General features: G+C 41.6%; 1 protein-coding gene across 3 annotated transcripts in view; it reads right to left on the bottom strand.

The window, feature by feature from the left end:
- ANK3 (ankyrin 3) overlaps window positions 1–19,718 on the bottom strand; it is a 350,688-nt gene that overhangs the window by 7,937 nt on the left and 323,033 nt on the right. For 2 of the 3 annotated variants that reach the window (XM_082764471.1, XM_082764470.1), the window contains 6 exons: window positions 18,151–18,225; window positions 17,112–17,243; window positions 15,913–16,056; window positions 12,854–13,526; window positions 10,513–10,891; window positions 6,888–6,986 (listed from right to left, as the gene is read on the bottom strand). In XM_082764471.1, coding sequence (XP_082620597.1) covers window positions 6,888–6,986; window positions 10,513–10,891; window positions 12,854–13,526; window positions 15,913–16,056; window positions 17,112–17,243; window positions 18,151–18,225 — 1,502 coding nt within the window. The remainder of the gene's footprint in view (window positions 1–6,887; window positions 6,987–10,512; window positions 10,892–12,853; window positions 13,527–15,912; window positions 16,057–17,111; window positions 17,244–18,150; window positions 18,226–19,718) is intronic. The other variant, XM_082764472.1, reaches the window with a different exon arrangement.

The following is a 19,718-nucleotide window of genomic DNA, read 5'->3' as shown; positions in this document are numbered from 1 at the left end:
TCAAAAAGTCGTGTTTCCAAATGTGGGTGCTGAAGTAAAGCACCACATTTGATGCTCCAAAAATATCTATCATCTGTGCTTATTTTGTGTAAATAAAACAAATCTAATGTAGCATTTTGTTTCTGAAAACAGAAAACTGAGAAAGAAACTTGCAATCTATAAAATAATATCACATACATGTTGCTTTCCATGCTTCCCAACAAACGCTGGCTGCACTAAAATCAGTGTTCTCCAACCCATAAGCACAGCCCATAAGGAAGGAAGCATTACTGACTGTGTTCATGAGACAGTGGACAAACCTAGGCTCTGCGTCATCTGAAGGACAAAACCATGTTCAAAAGTCAAGACTGCAGATGACTTGCCTCTTCCCTGTGCTGAGAGCAGAGCCATAGCACTTGGAGATGAGATAGATGGTCAGGGAACTCCCCTGTTTTTTCCCCCAGAAATTTTACCTTTTTTTTTAAAACAAAACAAAACAAAACAACAACAACAACAACAAAAAACTTAAAGCTTTTCTTCTCCCCTTATGGGGAAAAAAAAAAAAAAAAAAAAAAAAGTTGCTGGAAAAAACAGCAACTAGAGGAAGGAAGTGGAAAAATTGTTATATAAAACTTCTAAATATCAACATTACCAGCAAACTAATATTTGAAATTATATTATTAAAACTACGTCAAAACATCATAATGCTTTCAAGTACTAAGAAGCACCATACTTACTGTGCCCTACACACTACAGTTACCTCCATAAACCCCCAGCACTGCTTTACAGTGAATAGATATAGTTATGCCGTGTTTATTTTTTGTAACTGTTTTCTCTCTAAACACAGCTTTTTCAATGTGTCCATTATAACATTAGACTTGTATGTTATTTCAGACTGCTAAAAGAAATAAACCTTCCTTTCTGTCCACAAGCAATTTTCTATAGTCAAGGTTTTTTCCCTGCTTTAGAGCTATTACATCAGGCAAAAGCTACACCGAAGAGCCCAGTGCAGCTCTGCTGCCAACCACGTCTCCAGCGATGTTTTGTCATTACTCAAAAGCGAAGAATTTCTGTTTATTTCATACTGAAAGCTGTGCTGAAATTACCACTTGCTAATAAGCAATTAATCCATTTCAGACTTGTTTGTTTTTTCCCTCACACTTTCATGGGGTATACAGAAACTGTAAAACTCGCCAAACTTTGATGCTTCGGGGAGCATCACGGGGGGACGGCAGTCTCTACGGCCAGGGGGATGTCACTGCCCAGGGCCACTTGGGCGAGGCTCCCCTGTCCGAGCCATGCTGGGACTGCAGGCACCGGGCCGAGGGCCCCAAGCCCAGGCAGGGTGGCACCCTCGCGAGCAGCCACAGAACAAATCGCTGCCAAAGCTTTGGGACAGCCCAGGCTGGGCCTGCTGGGCAATTCATGCCCCAAAAGGACTCTTTTCCAAGGGGTTCCTGGAAGAAGAAACTAAATACCTACCTAAGCACCAATTTCACCCCATATCCAGGACTTAGGCCTGTCAGTGAGCAGGGCCCTAGTGGGAGCTGGCTCCTTCCTTTCTCATGAGCAAGATAGCAGAAATGAAAATAGCACAGGGCCTGCTGCTGCGGGCAGGGGCACCTATGCCTGGGTACAGGTTTTGAGAACTGAAACCTGTACAGCCTCCTAGCCGCAGTGGGACGAAAGGAAAACACTGATTTTGGAGACAGTTTTATCAGCAGTGCAGCAGGCAGGTTGCTCCTTAAAACAAGTTAGGGAGAATTACTGTGTTCAGTTTTCAAATGGAAAACACACTGATATACTGAAAGATAAATGCAGTTTTAAAGGTACTGTGAATCTTGGTTTTTAATTAGCTATATGCTCCTTTAAGCACGGTCTAAGGATAAATGGTGTAAACATTCAGCAGCCAGTATGCATGAAATCCAGCTTTCACAATTTTCTTTCTTGTGGGTAGTTAAACAAATTGCAGGAGGTCTCACAATTGGCAGGAGGCAGATCTGATTTACTGGCGTTTCTAATCCTCTGCAGCGATAAAGACGGATGTTTGCTAGAAAAAAAACAAAACAACTGCCTTACCCACTGGCAGTTCTGCTTGTAAGACCTCCAAACAGCTTTGGGTTAGAATGGCACATTAGATGACCTTGTCAACAAAAGCTGTTTTTAAACACAAAGCTGGTGCATCTGCGTCACAGCTGAAGAATAAAATTATTTCCGCAGCATCATACTTATGCGGGCTTCATTTCACCCTTAACCAGTCTAAATCACTGTCACAATACCGAGAGCTTTCAAAATGCAGGGAGGAAACTTAACACAGTGATTACTGGAAGCTCGGTTATATCCCTGGGACTAAACCGTACAAAAGCTGCACTCTGCACGCCTCAGCCCCAGAACATGCCAGGAAGCTTTGCAAAGCAGAGTGCTTTAATGTCACCCTGTTCGCTGGAGTGTAGTCCTGCCAAAACCAGCTGGTATCCTTGCTGCTGCTCTCCAGGGCAGGAGAACTAAAAAACAGCTTCTTCTAAGTCTCCTGCCAACTCCACTGATTTTCTTACCGGTTATTTGCAGATGATGGGTGTTCCCAGGGACCTCCAGATAAATGTGGGAGTTATACAGTTGGTGCTGCAGTACTGTGCCAAAGTTCACTGCAGATTTGTCAGACCTCTGGTTCTCTTTCATGTTTGTTTTGTTACTAGAGGGATAATAGTCCCTTTTATTCCTCCTATATAGCTGGTGTTGTAACAGTGGAGGATAAAAGGTGCGGCTGCATGTCTGTTACCCAGAATTTAAAAAGGAATTTAAATGCAGATGGAAATAAGCGAGATGGACAGATCCTAAATATTTAACTTCTCCAAAAACCAGGGGCAGTACTGCAACTGGAACGGGAGCTGTACAGAGCAATGAGACCTCTTCCTTTTCTGGTCTAAGCCACCAGCAAGACGTAATCCTTTCAGTCTCGAGATCCCATTCTTGTAATGCAAAACCAGCAGCTGCACCTCTGTCTCCTTGGGATCTCAAGCTGCTGTGGCAGTGGAAACAAACATCTTTCATTAAGGTCATTTTCATTAGCGAGTTCTGCCTACTCAGAGAGACCTTGTTAATCACATGCCACGACTGTCCGCCTGTGCCTGTGCTGAGTTTGTACTTGCTTGTTTGCAGATGTATTGCTAAAGCCGTTGGGGAGGAACAGCAGGCAAGCCAAGGAGACCCAAAAGGACACGGTGCTGAATACAGCAGCCCAACAAGCCCAACGCTGGGAGCTGGGTCATTGTTCTGATGCTTGATACAGGAGGACCACACGCAGACAGACCTGCTTGCAGCACTCTGCAGCCTGAGTTTCACTCCCCAGGTGTGTTATTGTGCTGCAGCTGGCAGCTCCCACCCTGCTGCTCTCTCCCCGGGTGTGGGGACATTTGGGAGCAGAGCAGTGCCTCAGCTCTCCGAGCTGGCAGGGCTGCAGCAGGGAGGCTGCACCCAGCTGAGCACATGGATGGAAACACTTCCATGTGCTGCACGTGGGGCACAGGCCCGTAACTGGTCTCACCTACAGGATGGCCACATTTTCACTCTCTGTAAATAAGTCTCCTCTGAGTAATAACATCATGAGAGCTGCTGATTTTGCTCGTTCCTAACTGCTGCTCAGAATCCTTCTGTGCCATTCCTCCAGTGCAGGCTGAACCAAGCCTCCACGATCAGCAACAGGGAGCTTCTTCATGGACAAAATGCATGGGAAGATACAAATCTCTAATAAAAATAGGCAAGAAATAACAGAAGTACAAGATACAAAGTAATATCGGATTTGAGTAATTCCTGCTTGGAAGTCTCTTTCCTTTTCCATTACAAAATTCTACCATAAACCTTTTGGCAAGAATCTTACTGGACACTTTTTGCCAAAAATTTGTACCCATGAAAGATTTAACAATCTTTGGAAAGGCATGAAAAATCAGCCACTGATTTCTGTCATGAGTGAATAAAAGGAGCTTTGGATCAGGCTTTGAATGTGCACATTGTGGCAGCACTCATTTTTCCCTTGTGTGCTAATTGCTCACATTCCTGCACTACCATAAAAACACGTTTCTTTTGCAATGCTCCGTCCCATCCATTCGCCAAGCGAACAGAAGAGGGAAAGGAAGCAAAACCAAAACCATCTGCATTACCTTGAGGTTAGAATACGATCCTGTTACATGTGGAAATGGGCATCAGCCCTTGCTTGTCTGGTTTTATGGTCTCAGCCCTCTGAAGTGCTAAATCCCATGGGAATGTGCTTGAGAGCACTTGACAGGCCCCAGCTCTCGGACTGCTGGGAAAATACCTCCGGGGACAGAAAAGCCTTTCCACGTATTTGGGCCAGGACAGAGGGCTGAGGTAGCAGTTAAACGGAAATAATAGTGTTAACAACAATGCAGAATAGCACTGAAATGAAAAACAAGTTGGGAAAGAAGAACAAAGGCAATGAAGCAATTCAGTCCTGACAGTAGCTGTGGAGGCACGTTGCAAATTCTTCTTTTTTACGGGACTCAATTTATCCTCCAGATTTAGGTGTTAAAAACTTCATCCCTGCAGGCTATGTGAGTAGCTCTGTTGCTTTTAATGCAGCATGGAGGCAGGACTCAGTATTAACTGCAGTACAACACTGACCCATGTGCAGTACAACACTGACCCATGTGCAGCTCTGCCCGGTGGAGGCTCCAGGTGCACCGTCCTTTGTGTCCCTTTGCTGCTGTTGGCACAAGGCAGCAGAGCAGGCTCACAGCACAGGCACAGCACGGCCATCGAGTTCTGAAGCCCATGCCCAAGCTCTGCAGATGTTCAAAATACTCTTTATTCCAGAGAAGACAAGCTCAACCCAGATTTCCAGGGCTGGCTCCATAACGTATGACAGTATAGGAGAAGTGCTCCCAAGGCCCAGGCATGACTGCCAAGAAGCCGCTGGGCATTTCACCACCAGTGGGAGTCGCAGGCTTGCTGCATGGGGGAGAAGCTAGGAGGAAAACATGGCCTCCTGCGCATCCATCCCATAGCAGCAATATATTTAGTGGGGAGTGTCAGGAAACACAGGAGTAGGGGGACAGCCCGATTCTCCCCTCACTACTGCCCTGCACAACCGAGGCTGGCTGAGCTGTGACATTTGGAGTGGGGTGCAGCTGCTCAAAGGGTGCTCAGTACCAGCAAGCAAATGCAGGAGCCTGCTGGAGGCTCCTGACCACTTCTCGTGGTCCCATGGCAGGAACACAGGGGTTACATTTTCCCTGCAAGCTGCAAGCTTTGCTCCGCATTACTGTGTGCTGCATCCTGAGACCTCCTGCCCGAGGAGCTGGTCCTCACCCAGCGCGTGCCTTCTCTGGGACTTCAGCTCACCCAACCACTGCAGCTCCCAGGAATTCGCAAAAAAAATCCTCAAGGCCCAGATCCCTTCCAACTTCAAAGCTTGATCCCTCTATTTCATGCCATCAATTCATGAGCTATACATGATCAACACACACCTACCGAAATGGTTGCTCCCTTGTCAAACTCTTTCACCCTCTTTTGTACTCTGACACTTCCTGATGCCCAACCAGTAGACACTGAAATAGTTCAGACAAATCGGATGGCAAATCCCCCAAACAAGCTGACTATGCACTGCCTTTACCATTTACCATTTTCAGCCCACTGATGCTTTATGTCTTACCAGCAATGCTCTTACAGCATTCAAGGGTCTGCGATCACCCTCAGGCCACCTGCCCCCATCTGAAAACAGAAACATTCCTATTTCTTGTCATGTCTTATCTGCAGAGGGAATTACTGATGAATGGTTATACCCTTGACCTGCCCAGGTGCTTTCATTTAAGGCAGCAGGTTCTTCCTGTAAAAATGAGGTCTTGGATAAAACACTTACTTCTGTTGAGCTCATTTTTGCAATTATTGCCTAGTTCAGAATGGGAACGCAGTACACTGACGAAACACGGTGAAGGTGGTCAGAAAGGTGCAGTGCATGTATACGTACCCTTCTCCACTAAACACACAAATAACAGCAACATAGCCAGGTGTCACTAATCGTGACTGACGTAACAATTATATCCATGGCAAACTCAGCTATTGCTGTAATAGCACTACAGTGGCTGTTTGTCCTTCTCATGGCTTTACTACATGATTTTCTAATAAGAATCTAACAAATCCTGCAAGTTATTGAGAATTAACATCGTTTCTGATGAAGAATTATTTTCTTATGCTATATGCTCATGGCAAACACTACCATACTATGTGACCATACAAGAAACTACATGAGGGCAAATGCAATTATTTCTGTCTCTACCATTATTATTAGCATATAAAGTATGTTATGCTAGGGCACCTGTAAATAAATACACTAAATAAAGCCTACTGAAGGCGATGCAAGGCCTCTTATTAACTGCAGTAGGTTTCAAATCGGGATCACCTGCTGCTTTGGAGAGGCTTTCCAGAACACACCAGGCCCTCTGGACGACAACGTTCAGCCAGACTGCATGGCCCAGACCCTCCTATATCCCACTCTTGCACATTCCTGCATATTTTTTTTTTAAACTTGTAATTTAGATTTTTTTTTAGAAAAAGAGAAAAAAGGAAAAAAAAATGTGTCAGCCATATCTGTCTGTAATTCATTTTGCTCTGCATCAGACCAACACACTGCATCTAGCTGCAGTCTTTAAGCTGGCATGCAAAACAGTGAAGGACACAACGTGCCATGCAGCACAGTAGTTTTCCAGCAGAAGACAACCATAAACCTCTGGGTTAAGCAAGGAAAGGCCACGTAGCATTTGGTTATAAAAACAAACTGGCACGGAAAGCATAGTGCCAGAGGGGCTCCACTGTGCCAGAACTGACATTCTCACACGGCAGTCCAAACCCACATCCATGCCAATGTCGCCGCAAGAACGCGAATCACAAAATACCTTCAAAATAAACCGCCGTCGATAAACTCTTGTTGTAATCCTCTGCTCCTCACCTGAGCTTGAATCACTCTGAATCTCACTGTCACTGTCACTACATTCCTAATAAATGCAGTTTTAGTACATTTGAACAGCACATTTGCAAGACACAACGTGATATCAGAACTACAAGAAGAAAACAGAGGTTATCATGGACAACGTTTTTCCTGTGTGTTACATACAAAACGTGCAGTCTTGCTCCTAAAGTATACGATGGGAGGCCTCTTTGTTCTTTGGTATGCTATAGAGCTTGACAAGTATACCAGGTATGGAATATTGCAGCAGCTTTTAAGCCTAAGGAAATGGTATTTGGAATGCATCTGACCTCCTACGTTTCTTTATCTTAGTAGTTAAAAACATTGCATCCAGAAAAGCCTGTCATAACTGCTTGTTGTTTCTTCCTAAAAATTAACAATTCAGACTAATTACATGGATTCACAAGGTACGGAAGTGAATTCCCTTACAAAGAAAGGCAACGGTCACACAAAGATTCAGTGGCCCACCTACCAAAGACCACAAATAAGCATTTTGAAGACCTTCTCCATGCGAATCGTTTTCCTACTCAATATTTAACTATTTTTAAATGGTACTAGCTGACATGTGGAGCACAATCGTCTGTGTTTTTTAAGAAGGGAACTGGCAGAGCTCAGCTCAGGCCAGGTCAGAAGCCTGCTGCTGGGGACGTGCAGCAGCTGCACGCTGGTGTCTGCTCCATCCCGGGGCCCTCCGACAGCCCCGATGCTTTCCCCTGCAAAACCCACAGAGTTCTTGGGCTCTGGGGCTGAGCAGCTGTGTGTGCACGTGGCTGGCAGAGGGCTTTGATGGACTAGGCTCAAACTACTGTTTTCTGAACAGTGAAATTGGACAACTTTCTCTATAATAACTCAACGGCATCCCAAGAGTGACTCGAAAAACATGTACAGTGGCTATTGCTAACTGCTTCTCTGTTTCTTTGTTTTGAATCTGTCTCGAGACATCCCAAACCAGAAGCACTTCTCAGAAATGATGTGTCAAGTAAGAGTAGGCATAGGTGGGCGGTGGAGAAAAAGGGCTATGTAACAAAAAGCATTTGGGGCAGGATGACAGTACTCATCTGCACACAAAGTCTCCTGCTGTCCTCTGACACTAGCCAAATATATCAATACGAACAAATAAAAAACAAACAAACAAAAAAACACCCAACGCTATCCTGAACAAGTAACAGAAAGCAGAAGAAGATTCCCAAGAGGGCACAAAGGTTTTTGGAGGAAGAGTGGTTAATAAATAGCTTCAAGTGTTTTAGCCCTGCCGCAACTCTGACACTGGGAGTCACCGTGAGCACAGGACATCCATCACCTCTTTGGGGTAACAAAACAACTGCGCTGCACTCCTCTCATTTCCAAAGGTCATTTGGATGTGATGCTTGATCACTGACAGAGCATTACATGGCCTACACTGTCACTGCACTGCTTTTCTAAATTTTTGGGCAGTTATGTGACATGGGATGAAGCCAACAATTCATTTCATTCACGTCACCAGGCGGCAGCCCAGTACCTATGGACCAAGCTTATATTCTGGTGCAGAACCATGTGCCAAACACTGATTCAGGCCCCTCCAGGCAGGTGAATACTTACTACTTCTTAGGTTTTTCTGTGACCATGTGGGAAACAACTGCTAACTTTAGGAAGTCATTCTCTGTTGTTCCCCACTTCTTTCCACAGAAATGAATCTGCTTCTTTCAAACCTTTACCCCTTTATGGCTCATTTCTGAAAAATGCCTTCCAGAGACACTGCAACGGAAACTCTTTCTTTTTTCATGACAGCACACGAAGTATCTCACTATGAATTAGACTCAGAGTAATTAAACTACTGACTTCAAAGAGATTAGGTGAGAGACCCAGGTTTAGAAATCACATTGTTTTCTGACACCAGTTGATTCAAAGACCATGTCCATAAAAAAGACTTGTTACTTGGATGATAGGATTATCAGCCTTTACCAAGAAAGCAAAAGTAGTGCAAAAAGCGCACATATGAAATGCACACACTTATTCTTACCAATCCAGATCCAAAAGTGAAGACAAAACAGAAGTGGCTGACAACTTATCTTCTCACTGATGGGAATCCAGAGGGGGGAGTGCACCACTGCTGCACACCCCTCAGCACGTGTTACAGTGCGCTTCTATGCTTATCCCTGTGTTTAAACTGAGCATAACATCATCAACCCAAGGTCTGCCCCAAAGCCAAATAAAGGAACTCTGATGTCTGCATTTAGCTGCCTTTGCAGCAGAGTTGAGTTTTGTTTTTGTTTTTTTTTATTAAGTATTCAGTAATTAGTGAACATTAGGAAAGATCTTTGCTGCTTTAACTATGTCACGAATTAACAACAGGATAATAACATTCATACACCGCATAACTGGTGAGACTGATTATGGTACTATCTAATAAAAGAGCTCTTGATTGTATAATCGAAAGAATAGTTTAAAATGAAGTAATTTAAACTTGAATGATTTATTGCAGCCCACCACAGCTGACATTTTTGTTGTGCTACAAGAAAAAAAAATGCCACATCATGTAGAAGCAAATGCATCTACTAAAATGCATAATTTCCAGCAGTTATAGTCTCCTCCTGTACTACACCCAAGAAAAGACAGTATCAGCACAGAAATGTAGAAGAAACTCAGTAATTCCCTGTTTCACAATCACTGAGCCTAGGGATTGCCCACCAGCCCCAATCCCTACACTGGGCTATAAGCAATTCCTTGCATCAGTTTTTACTGTTAAGCTTCCAGGAAATAAATATAAGCCCTTGAGAAACCTATTAAAATTACCGTTGTCCGAAACCAACTTAAAAGTGAGATACTATAGGTAAGGACGTGCAAGCCAGGCAAGGTAGAACCAAAGGACAGCCCCTCAGCAGTATTTGAAGAACAAACCACCACCTGGAAAAGTGCTATATACATTTGCACATCTTCTGATTTCTCTTGGCTGGATGCACCTTGGGGTTGGAATGAATGAAGCCAGGGAACAAAATACATGGAAGAGATTAGATTTTACTCGAGATTTATTTTCCTGCACATTAACAGAGGTGTTTTTTGTTTGTTTGTTTGTTTTAATAAAGGAAAAATGCAAGGAAAAATGCAGGGGTGTTAGGGACAAGGAAGAAGATAGATACCTCACATTGCTCACCTCAGTGTCACAGAGATGAAAACAGTGGCATCACCTTTATGGAAGCAGCTCAAGGACAGCCGAGCGGTTTGGCACTGTCTGCACCAGTGGTACTTAGGCAGGAGGGGGGGCTGCTCCCCAGCGATGCAGGACAGCAGTCACAACCTGCTCTAACCTCTCCCAAGGCTCGGGGCCCCCTTAAGAAAAGGATTATGCAGCCCTGCTTGGCTCCTCTGCCTGCCCCGACTACACTTTGTTCTATTTACACCACAGAACATAAATTTCCACTAATTTCCAATTTTCTTAATTTAGTAATAAATAGAAAATGCATAAAGAAAGATTAAATAAATCAAACCACACCTGGCACAATGTTACAAGTCCTATAAAAATTATGTTAAGCAACAGGGACTCCTCAAGCAGTTAATAATCACAGGACATACTGTACCTTCTGTTCAGACATTACTGCTCCCTCCTCCTCTTGGATGCTTGCTCTTGGCTTGCCATCTTCTGAAGAACTCCAGCTCATCTTCTTCACACTGACAGGCACAGATGTTTTGTTGCCTTCTGTTGTTGGCTTGCTAGTCTCTTCCAAAGATTTCTGATATGCTGTTGATGATAACGTTTGCTCATCAGTACCAGCTGAAAGTTGGGGCTTTGTTTTCAGGGCTTCTTTGTCACTGTGTTTTCCCACATCGTTTAAAGATTCTTGAACATAGGATTTAGTTTTCATCTCAGCTGTGGATTCAGAGAGGCTTCCATTTGTTTCTGGCTTCCCTGCTTCTCCTTTGACATATGAGGTAACAGAATCCCTACATTGGTCCGAGCTACAGGGGGAAAAAAAAATAGACAGCCGTTCAGTGTTTAAATCACACAACAGAAGGCAGAAGCACTGAACCCCTTTACTGAGCCTTCACTCAGTGTACACATTTCAGACAAAGGAAAATTTTCAATTCAGCATGCAAGCATCAATCTATTTAATGGCCTCGTCTTTGCATCACGGAATCTTTTCAGAAGCAGTGAGAACATGGTGATCACTGGAAACAAGACCAAATGTTATGTGTTAATTCCCTTTCACGTAAGGGACAAAAAGAAAAAATGAAAAAGAGAAAGAAAAATACACAAAACCTACCATCTCCCTTGTATAATCACATGAGATAAATCCCCAAGGCAGTAATTCTTTAACCTGCTCTCTAACCAAGGAGGTGAACAAAGTATCTGTTACTCTGCAGTTACTAATAATTATGGTTATTTTCCCCTCCAATTGCAGTACCTGCACTCCAAATAACTCATGCATCTTAACAAATATTAGTACTCCAGAATAATTCCTCAGTACTATTTCAGTAATATGCAGAGCCAACGGCATGAAACATTACTACAAGATAGAAAGCTCTGGCCAAAACTTTGTCTCAGACTACCTACGGACAGGTTTAACCTGCACTTCTGATGCACAGCTTTCTGTTTTATTTTGCTTACATTTCAAATAAACAGTTGGACTGTACACATGCAAATACTACAGCTATTTGCTGGCAAAAGTGTTATAGAAGATAGCAAACTGAATTCAACTAGCTAGAAATGGACAGACCATCTTCTTAGGAAAGCCTTTTACTTCTAGAAGAGGTATTTTATTAATTGAACAGAGTACAGAAGGCAGAATAACAAGCATTGTTTAACATAACAACAGAAATCACAATACTAGTAGATCAAGTGCTTTATGGCCTTGATAGAAAAATGAACTTGCTGAAATCAAGGGTCATGTTCCCACTTGATTCAGTAAGAGTACCTCATGCTACCTGGAACCCTTAAACATTCTGAGTCAAAGATGCAAAGGATATAAACTGCTGACAGAGAGAAAATCACTCTGCAGACAGTCATTCTCTGCTGATTTACACCTCATGCAGAGCTGGCTCCTTCCATTAGTAATCACGGAAGCCAAGTTCAAAATAAAAGCAGAAGATCTTCACCCAGTGGGTACCAGTATGGCCAAACATGCCAGTACATACTGTAAATGCTGAAAACTTATGTAGGTCCAAGGGGAGGCTGCAAAAGCTCATGCAAGAGAAATACGTTGAGGACAAATATGTAGAAAGCATTCACCATCTTAGCAGGTCATTATGCTGAAAGCAATTTGACCTTGGGAAAGTAGAGGAGGGAAAAATAGCATTTTCTTCCCCAAGCATCCTCTTCAGTCACTGTTGGGAGGCAGTACATGGGACGAGATGGGTTTGGTGTTGTCATTCTTACCTTCCTATGACTTGCAACTCATCTCTTAAAACGTCAAGTAAATTAGCATGACATAACACACTTAACTAAGTGTTATAAAAACAGTGACAATTTAAAAATTGGGTTATGGAAAAGTAATGACTATCTGGAAGGCAGAGATACGCCACGAAAAGGGTGACTGCTAAAAAGGTCCTCTAGAAATAAGAGTAATGCAGTATTACAGTTTCAACTGATATACATTTCATAGCCCCACATTCCATCTATGCCTCCTTAGATTCCTTCAAAATGGAAATACACAATTACAAAGAACGTGAAAAGCAATATTATCTAGAAAATGTAATGAAAACTAATATTAAGCACGAAACCTGCTATATATATACATGTTTAAAGTTAAATGTGTTTCAGGCCTGAGTGAAGCACCATTTTTTCTTCTAAATATGTATGCATATATGTCTATAAACATACACACAGGGAACTACAGAACCGCAGCCTGAGCTCTGCTTCTGAAGGTGAAAGCAGCGCAGGTAGGCTCGCTTACACGCACACCTTTGTAAGCAGATTCTCACCTATCATCCAGACGGTCTAGCAGGCTACCACCTATTCTGCGTCCCGACGTTGGTGGCTCAGTGACACTTGACGAGTCGGTTTGCCAACCTGTAATTGAAGACATTTCGCGTTCTGCTTGCTGAACACCTTTAAGAATTGACCATACTTTCTCTTCCGTCATCTCCTCAGACTCAGCTCCTTCTTCCAGATGAATGTCCTCAAACAGAGATTTAAACTTTTCTTCCGTCATCTCCTCATCACTACCAGACTTTTCTCTCTCAGGCTGTTCAGTCCTTATTCCTGTTTTGCTAGTCTCTTCGCTCTGCCTTGGTTTAGCATCCTTTGGTATCCCGCCATAACTACCAAGATACCGCGGATAATCTTTAAGGTCCACTTCCTCCAACTGGCTCTGGCCTACAGCATTATCTTTAGGTGTTCCTTCTCTAGGCACTGAGAAATCGAGTTTGCTGTCGTCCAGAGAAGTATCTTCTTCAGTCACCACTGGCGGTGCTGCTGCTGTACCATCTACATGTCCCTGGGAGGTCACTACCACGTCACTCAGTCTACTGGGAGTTCTAAGGGGTGACTCTAGGCTAGAGGTGTCGCTAAAGAAATCGTCCTGATGGAAAGGGGTGGGCGGCACGAAGCGCAACCCAGTGGGAGTTTCCAGTTCCACTTGAATGGAGGGATAACCTAAGGAAGACAGCACATTTGGACTAACTGGGATGAAGCATGGAGCAACGAACCAGCAAATGTCAAATGATTCATGAATTACATAAAGTATGAAAACTGTGAAGATGCGGATTAAGAACAAATGCAGTTCTGATTGATTCATTTACTTTGTTCTAATTAGATGAAGAAACATGAGCATTGCCAAAATAGCTAGTACAGCAAAGCCAGTACTTTGGAATATTTCGTAAATAGTCTGTAAAGATTTCAGCAATTGTTTTTTGCAGCCATTTGAACATTTTCAAGCTATAGCAGATTGCCTTATGAGCATGCAAGGAATTAAATGTGGACAGGAGTGGCTGTCCGTTTATATCCAATCCAATATCTTGCAGCCAAATTGTGTATATCTTTCTTTCCCAGTTTTTACTTCCTTGAATTTGGAAGTTTAACAAATAAACTTTAAAGACAGAGGCAGATCAAAACATAGGACAGCCACTTTTTTGCAAGTAGGTGTTAATTTTAAAACAGGTCCACATTTTTAACAGACTTATATCAAAAAGTACACAATATTAGCAATACAATGCTACTAATCTATATCTCCATTTAACCACAGAGCCACAAGAATGGAATAGTTAAAGAACAAGGAGCAGAAACGGATCTCAATGAAGATAATAAAGAACAGCAGATCTAAATATGCAGCAGGATAAAAAACTAAAAAGGGAATTTAACAAAGGGATAAAAACACAAAAACACAGGGAGAGCTATATGAATATTTCAGGTACAGTAAAGCTATACAGGTGAGAGGAGTGTGGTGAGTAAGGAGATCTTGGTGATCTTGGAGACTGAGGTGATCTTGGCGACATGGGTACAATCAGATACACTGATCAAATAAAGAGAGAAAAGAAAAGAAAATCGATGAAAACACAGGAAAATCATACAAAAGGATTAAACTGAATATAAATATAAAATGACAACAAAAGATGAAAATTTCTCCAGCAAATTATAGGTTGGGTAACCTACAAAAGGAAAAAAATACATTGTGTGGGGTTAACCGGACATTGTGCTGCCTGCAAAGGGAGGTGCATTTACAGGGTTGGGTTTTCTTTTTTTCTTTTTCCTTTTTTTTTTTTTTTTATTTCCTGAATCAGCTGAGAGAAAGGTAAAGGTGGTCTGGTCTTGGTGAGGAAAGGAAGCTTGAGGAAGGCTCAGAGAAGAGGAGAGACAGAAAGCAACTGCAGAAAAGCGTATTTTTTCATAAAAATACTGATGCTACTATTGAAAGGCGCAAGTAACATTTCAAGAGCAACTTTCTTAAAATGTCAACAGAAATTTTTTTCTGTAATGCAATGATTCAATGACCAGTAAAGCTGCTCAGTAATGGAGGTACACTGAGCTTTTATGTTCTGACTACAAAACATCCTACTAAAATACAGAGAGACTAATACATATTTGAACCAATTACAAAAAGCAAAGGAAATAGAACTCAGAAGAGAAAAGTCTTACTTAACAAGCTACTTATAATAAACTTGTCAAAAAAGAAAGTAAAGGATGAAGCAACACAGTGCCCATTAACTAACATTTAAAAGACAAAACAACAGCATTTTAGCATCTTCAACATAATGATAAATATTAAGCATACCTACAGCAATTCTGTTTTATAAGCAGAACTCCATTTATCCTTTTTAGATCTGGCTCAAAATTAACCTGCACAATTCTGTGCTCAGTGGGTACAGCTTCCACGTGAAGATCACTGAACAGTTCTATTCATTAGCAGGCCGACAAAGTTATTCTCTCATGCAATAATGAAACATTTTCTTCTTTTTCTACTGCCACTGTACATTTGGACAATTATGGTCCAAAATCACAAAAATTTTGTGAAAATCTCAAAATAACTGATGTTCATTTGTCTCAGGCTGGGTAGTAAACTGCACATTAACATATCTCATGCAACTGCTATACACTTTTCCTTTTATTTTCTTCAAAGAATTCTGTTACTTACCTTGACAGAAATCCAAAGAAAATATATATATATACATGTGTGCGCGTGCATGTGTGTCTATTTCTAGCAAGCTTGGATAGCATGCAATACCAAGCATGTTAAAAATATACATGGGCAAGCATCAAAACAGAACCACCACAGGAGAAAAAAAAATCAAGTTTTGTCAACTGACACTGAGGCTGGTGGAAACGAGCTCACTGAGGCGTGCATTTGTGGGATTCTGAGCTTGTTCTCTGAGATGTTAATGTGCAACCTAAATATCATACCATGAGGAAAAATCCTTGACATGAAAACCAGTTACTTCTTTAGAATTTACTTGTTCCTTTTTTTTTTTTTTTTTAAACTATCTAGTTCATACAACATTATTGCATTAGTGCCACTGAACTAAATATGACCATGGAATTGAATTACCATCAATGGGATCATGAAAAACGTTATTTTCATCTGCAAAACTTCTGGTGCCTGAAATATTTCCATAATCAAATATTGGTCCTTCCAATAGGGTCACAATATCTATTCGATTAATTTTTGTCAATACAGAAGTTAAGGCATCAGCTGAAAAACAAATAAGACACATCAGGAAAAAAAGTTCAGCATTGCAGAACTGTGTAATTGTCTTACTCAGTTACATTCACATTTTGTTAATTATAAGTTGCTTGCTTACGTTTCTGTCCCAACGGCTTTGGTTCTAGCAAACTCCATTTGTCTAAGCAGACATTCTGCTGCCTACTTACCCAAGATACACACCTATTAAGATTCTCCCCTCCCCAAGTATAATCCTATTATAACACAAGAACCACAAAGAATAAGGTCAGGGAGTTCTTAAATAATATATTTACTTACTACTGAAACAAAATAACCTTTTACTGGAACATAGAGGGAATGTAAAGATCCTCGTTACCATTCTATTTGGAGGAACAGAACAAATAGCCAGGTAGGTAATAATGCATGTAAGGCTATTCATCCTGAAATCTCATTTACAATAATCCTGTGTTACAAGAACACAGTAATACTGGAAACGACTTTTTATGGTGTAAAAGATCCAAGTTGCCTCAAATATCGTGTAGGGTTTTGTGGATTAGACAACTGTAACAAACACCACTGACCTAATGCAAAAATCAACCCTCTATTTCAATTTGAGCAGTTCAAGTACAGGTAAAAATAGCAGAATTTGCCCAGAAACATGGCCTCAAAGAGATCCATTGTCCCAGTCACACCCGCCACTCCTCACAGAACAGTATATAGTCTTGTTACAACCTGTAGTACTGCGAGACTACCTAAATTTTCCAGGCAGCCTGTTTCCATGTTTCACATTCCTTGCTATTGGCAACTTTTCCCTATTACTTCCTTTGCTGGAATTTAAGTTTCTTACTTGTCCCATCAATTATGGATGTGGAGAACAGATTATTTTCTTCTGCATATGTACTGAATAAATATGACACATCTCTGGCTTCTGGTAAAAATATAACTAAAACTTTTTTTTTTCCGTTAATGGTTTGTGAAAGAAGTTCATTATGTTTTGAAGAAAACATAATTTAACCTACTTAGAACAGACAACATTTGGCATGGGCTATAATTTACAAACAACAGAAGTAACTGCTTGAACTTACTTGTAGCATTTTTCCCGTCTCTGGTAACCCATTTTTTTAATAACATGAAGCTTTGAGCAATAAGAGAATTTGGGTTTTCTACTCGGATTTGATTTATTTCATCCACAGAAAAATTCAGTTCTCTTGCCAGTTCTATAAAGCAAAAAGAAAAAGAAAAAGAAAAAAAAAAAAAAAGGAAGAAAAGAAAGAAAACAACAACAAAAACACCAAACAGAGTGCATCTCTCTCAGTTATCCTGTCAGGTTTAGAAATATTAACTTTCTTAGATCACACAGACATCAACAAAACTACCTGACATGAATGGGTATCTTAACAGATAACGATGAACATGGCATTATACACTTACACTTTAATTTCCTAAGACAGGCACAACTCTGAATTTGCAATCACATCTCTTTGAAGTATTATTGTATTTACACCCAGTGAGACACTTAACCAGAGCAAAGTAAAGCTCCGTGGAGACCTCGTCACTGCTCACTGATAATGTGCTTGTTCTGGTGACCATCATTCATTTGAGAGCTTGCTGTGCAGCTCGGGCACCAGCACTGTGATCACCTAAGCCCAGGGAGAGTTGGCTGCTGCACCCAGAAGCCCATGAAGGGCCAGCTTGGCACATCAGTGAGTGGAAGGTACAGTGGGTGTATGACGAGACAACCCCACATGGCACCAAGCTGCTGGGATCCCTGCAAGCTCCAGCGCTTTGGGGAATTTGCTGTCCCGAGACACAGACAGCCCTGACTCTGGGCAGATAAGATTATCTCAACTATTTGAGTGTAACATCTTGGGAAATGAATCATTTTAAGTGTTTGCTCTATCAGTTTCTGTTTAATTTACTGTGAGCCTGTAAGACAGTTCTTCACAGCTATTTCATACTGGGCATCTTTGCCAAGCAATCTGCTGAATATTTTGGGAGGCCACGTTCAGTGCAAATTCAGGAGAAGAGAGGCCTTCTCCTGATATGGGCCTTGCTGCAGCTTTTAGTAAAGAGACTACCTGAGAATGTAACAGCCGATTTCAATATAAAAGCAGAAAAGCTTACCTGTCCAGCTAAGTCCTAGGTGATCGGCTACAATTGCCATCCTTATATCTGTCCGTTCACATGGACTCTGTGGACCTGTGATTTACAATTTCTCGATTAAAAGGGTTTTGCACAGAAAACCATAATACCGGACAATAGTTTATCATAAATAATAGCTTTACTTCAACTAAGTTGCCGGTGATTATATTGTTTACTAGAATGGTTGTGTGTCCTAATAACCTACAAAGCACATTTTTTCACCTGTGTAAAGCCAAATGTCAAACTACATGATGTCGTGTAATGAAACCAAACATGCTGACAATCTAGCCGTTAGACTGTACACAAGTTGTTCATTTACTGGTGGAAACCACCAAGACCAGATTAACATCTATTTTCTCTACTTTGACAGAACAAATTCGCTGTCACAAAGGAAAACTTTCAAATTTCTGAGTTACAACAACGTCTTTGGCATGCTTCACTAGCTTTCTACAGTACAGGATTTGTTTAAAGGAAGAAAGAAGAGTATAAGACAGCACGTACAGATGACAATGACAGAATGAAAACTACGGTTAAGTCACTCCACAGGCAATCACAACAGTTCATGCACTAGGATCAACAAGTTGAAAGTTTTACAAACTAGGCTTGATCTCCACGAGGTGAGCCATGAGAGCTCCAGAAACCTGACTGCCTTCATTCTCACCAGTCCTCTTACTCCTCCTCCTCTCACTGTCGGCCTTTTCAATCTTTGATTTTATAGATGCTGCCTCTGTTCTCATATCTCTAGCAGACTTCGATGTAATGGAAGGCTGGTAAACTTGAGTAGCTTCTGACAATGATGTGTTCCTTGATGTACTGTCTTCTTCATCATCAGAGACCTCTGACTGCATCTTTTTCTCTTCATCAGATAGACGATCCACAAGCTTTAATGTCTCACCACTAATTCCCTTAAAATATTCAATAGAATGTTTACATACCTCCCTAAGCTGATTTTTTCTTACTTTAACTGTAGTCATTGTGACGGAGGTAGATCTTACCTTTACTGGTAATTTAGAAGGAAGCTGTTTTGTTTTTTCTTTCTCTACCTGCTCTTGTTTTGGCAGGGCTGGAGGTTTTCTAGCTAGATTGCTCCTATGTGTATTTTTTACAGGAATCCTAGACCTTGCTTCTAGACAGGGAGGAGAATTATCTTGTTTTGCTTTGTCAGGCTTAATAGCCCGTCTCACTTTACTCCCTGCATTGCTTTGGACATTATTTTGCGGCAAGACTTCTTTTACTGAGCTGGCCTTTACAGGAAGTTTTGATTTTCCTCTAGTCCCTACCAACTCTGTTGACTTTTGCTGCTCTCCGTGTGCTTTTTGCTTATCTCTTACTCTGTGTCCTTGTGTTGTCCCTGTACCTTTTCCTGAAGTGCTTTTCGCTTGATTAGCTTTCTGCAGGGAACATTTCGGTTCCAAATGTTCTTTTAGCACTACATTACAGGTACTATCATCTGTAGGGACAGCAGATGAATCCAAATTGTTGTTGTTATTAAAATTATCTTTTGGAAACTCAGTGTTTTCTGTTTGCCTACAGCTTGTCTGGCTAGAAGC

The sequence above is a fragment of the Aythya marila genome (assembly GCF_965140915.1).
Source record: "Aythya marila genome assembly, chromosome: 7".
Taxonomy (NCBI): Eukaryota; Metazoa; Chordata; class Aves; order Anseriformes; family Anatidae; genus Aythya; species Aythya marila.
The sequence above is the reverse complement of the archived record's forward strand: the minus strand, read 5'-3'. Positions and strand labels throughout refer to the sequence as shown.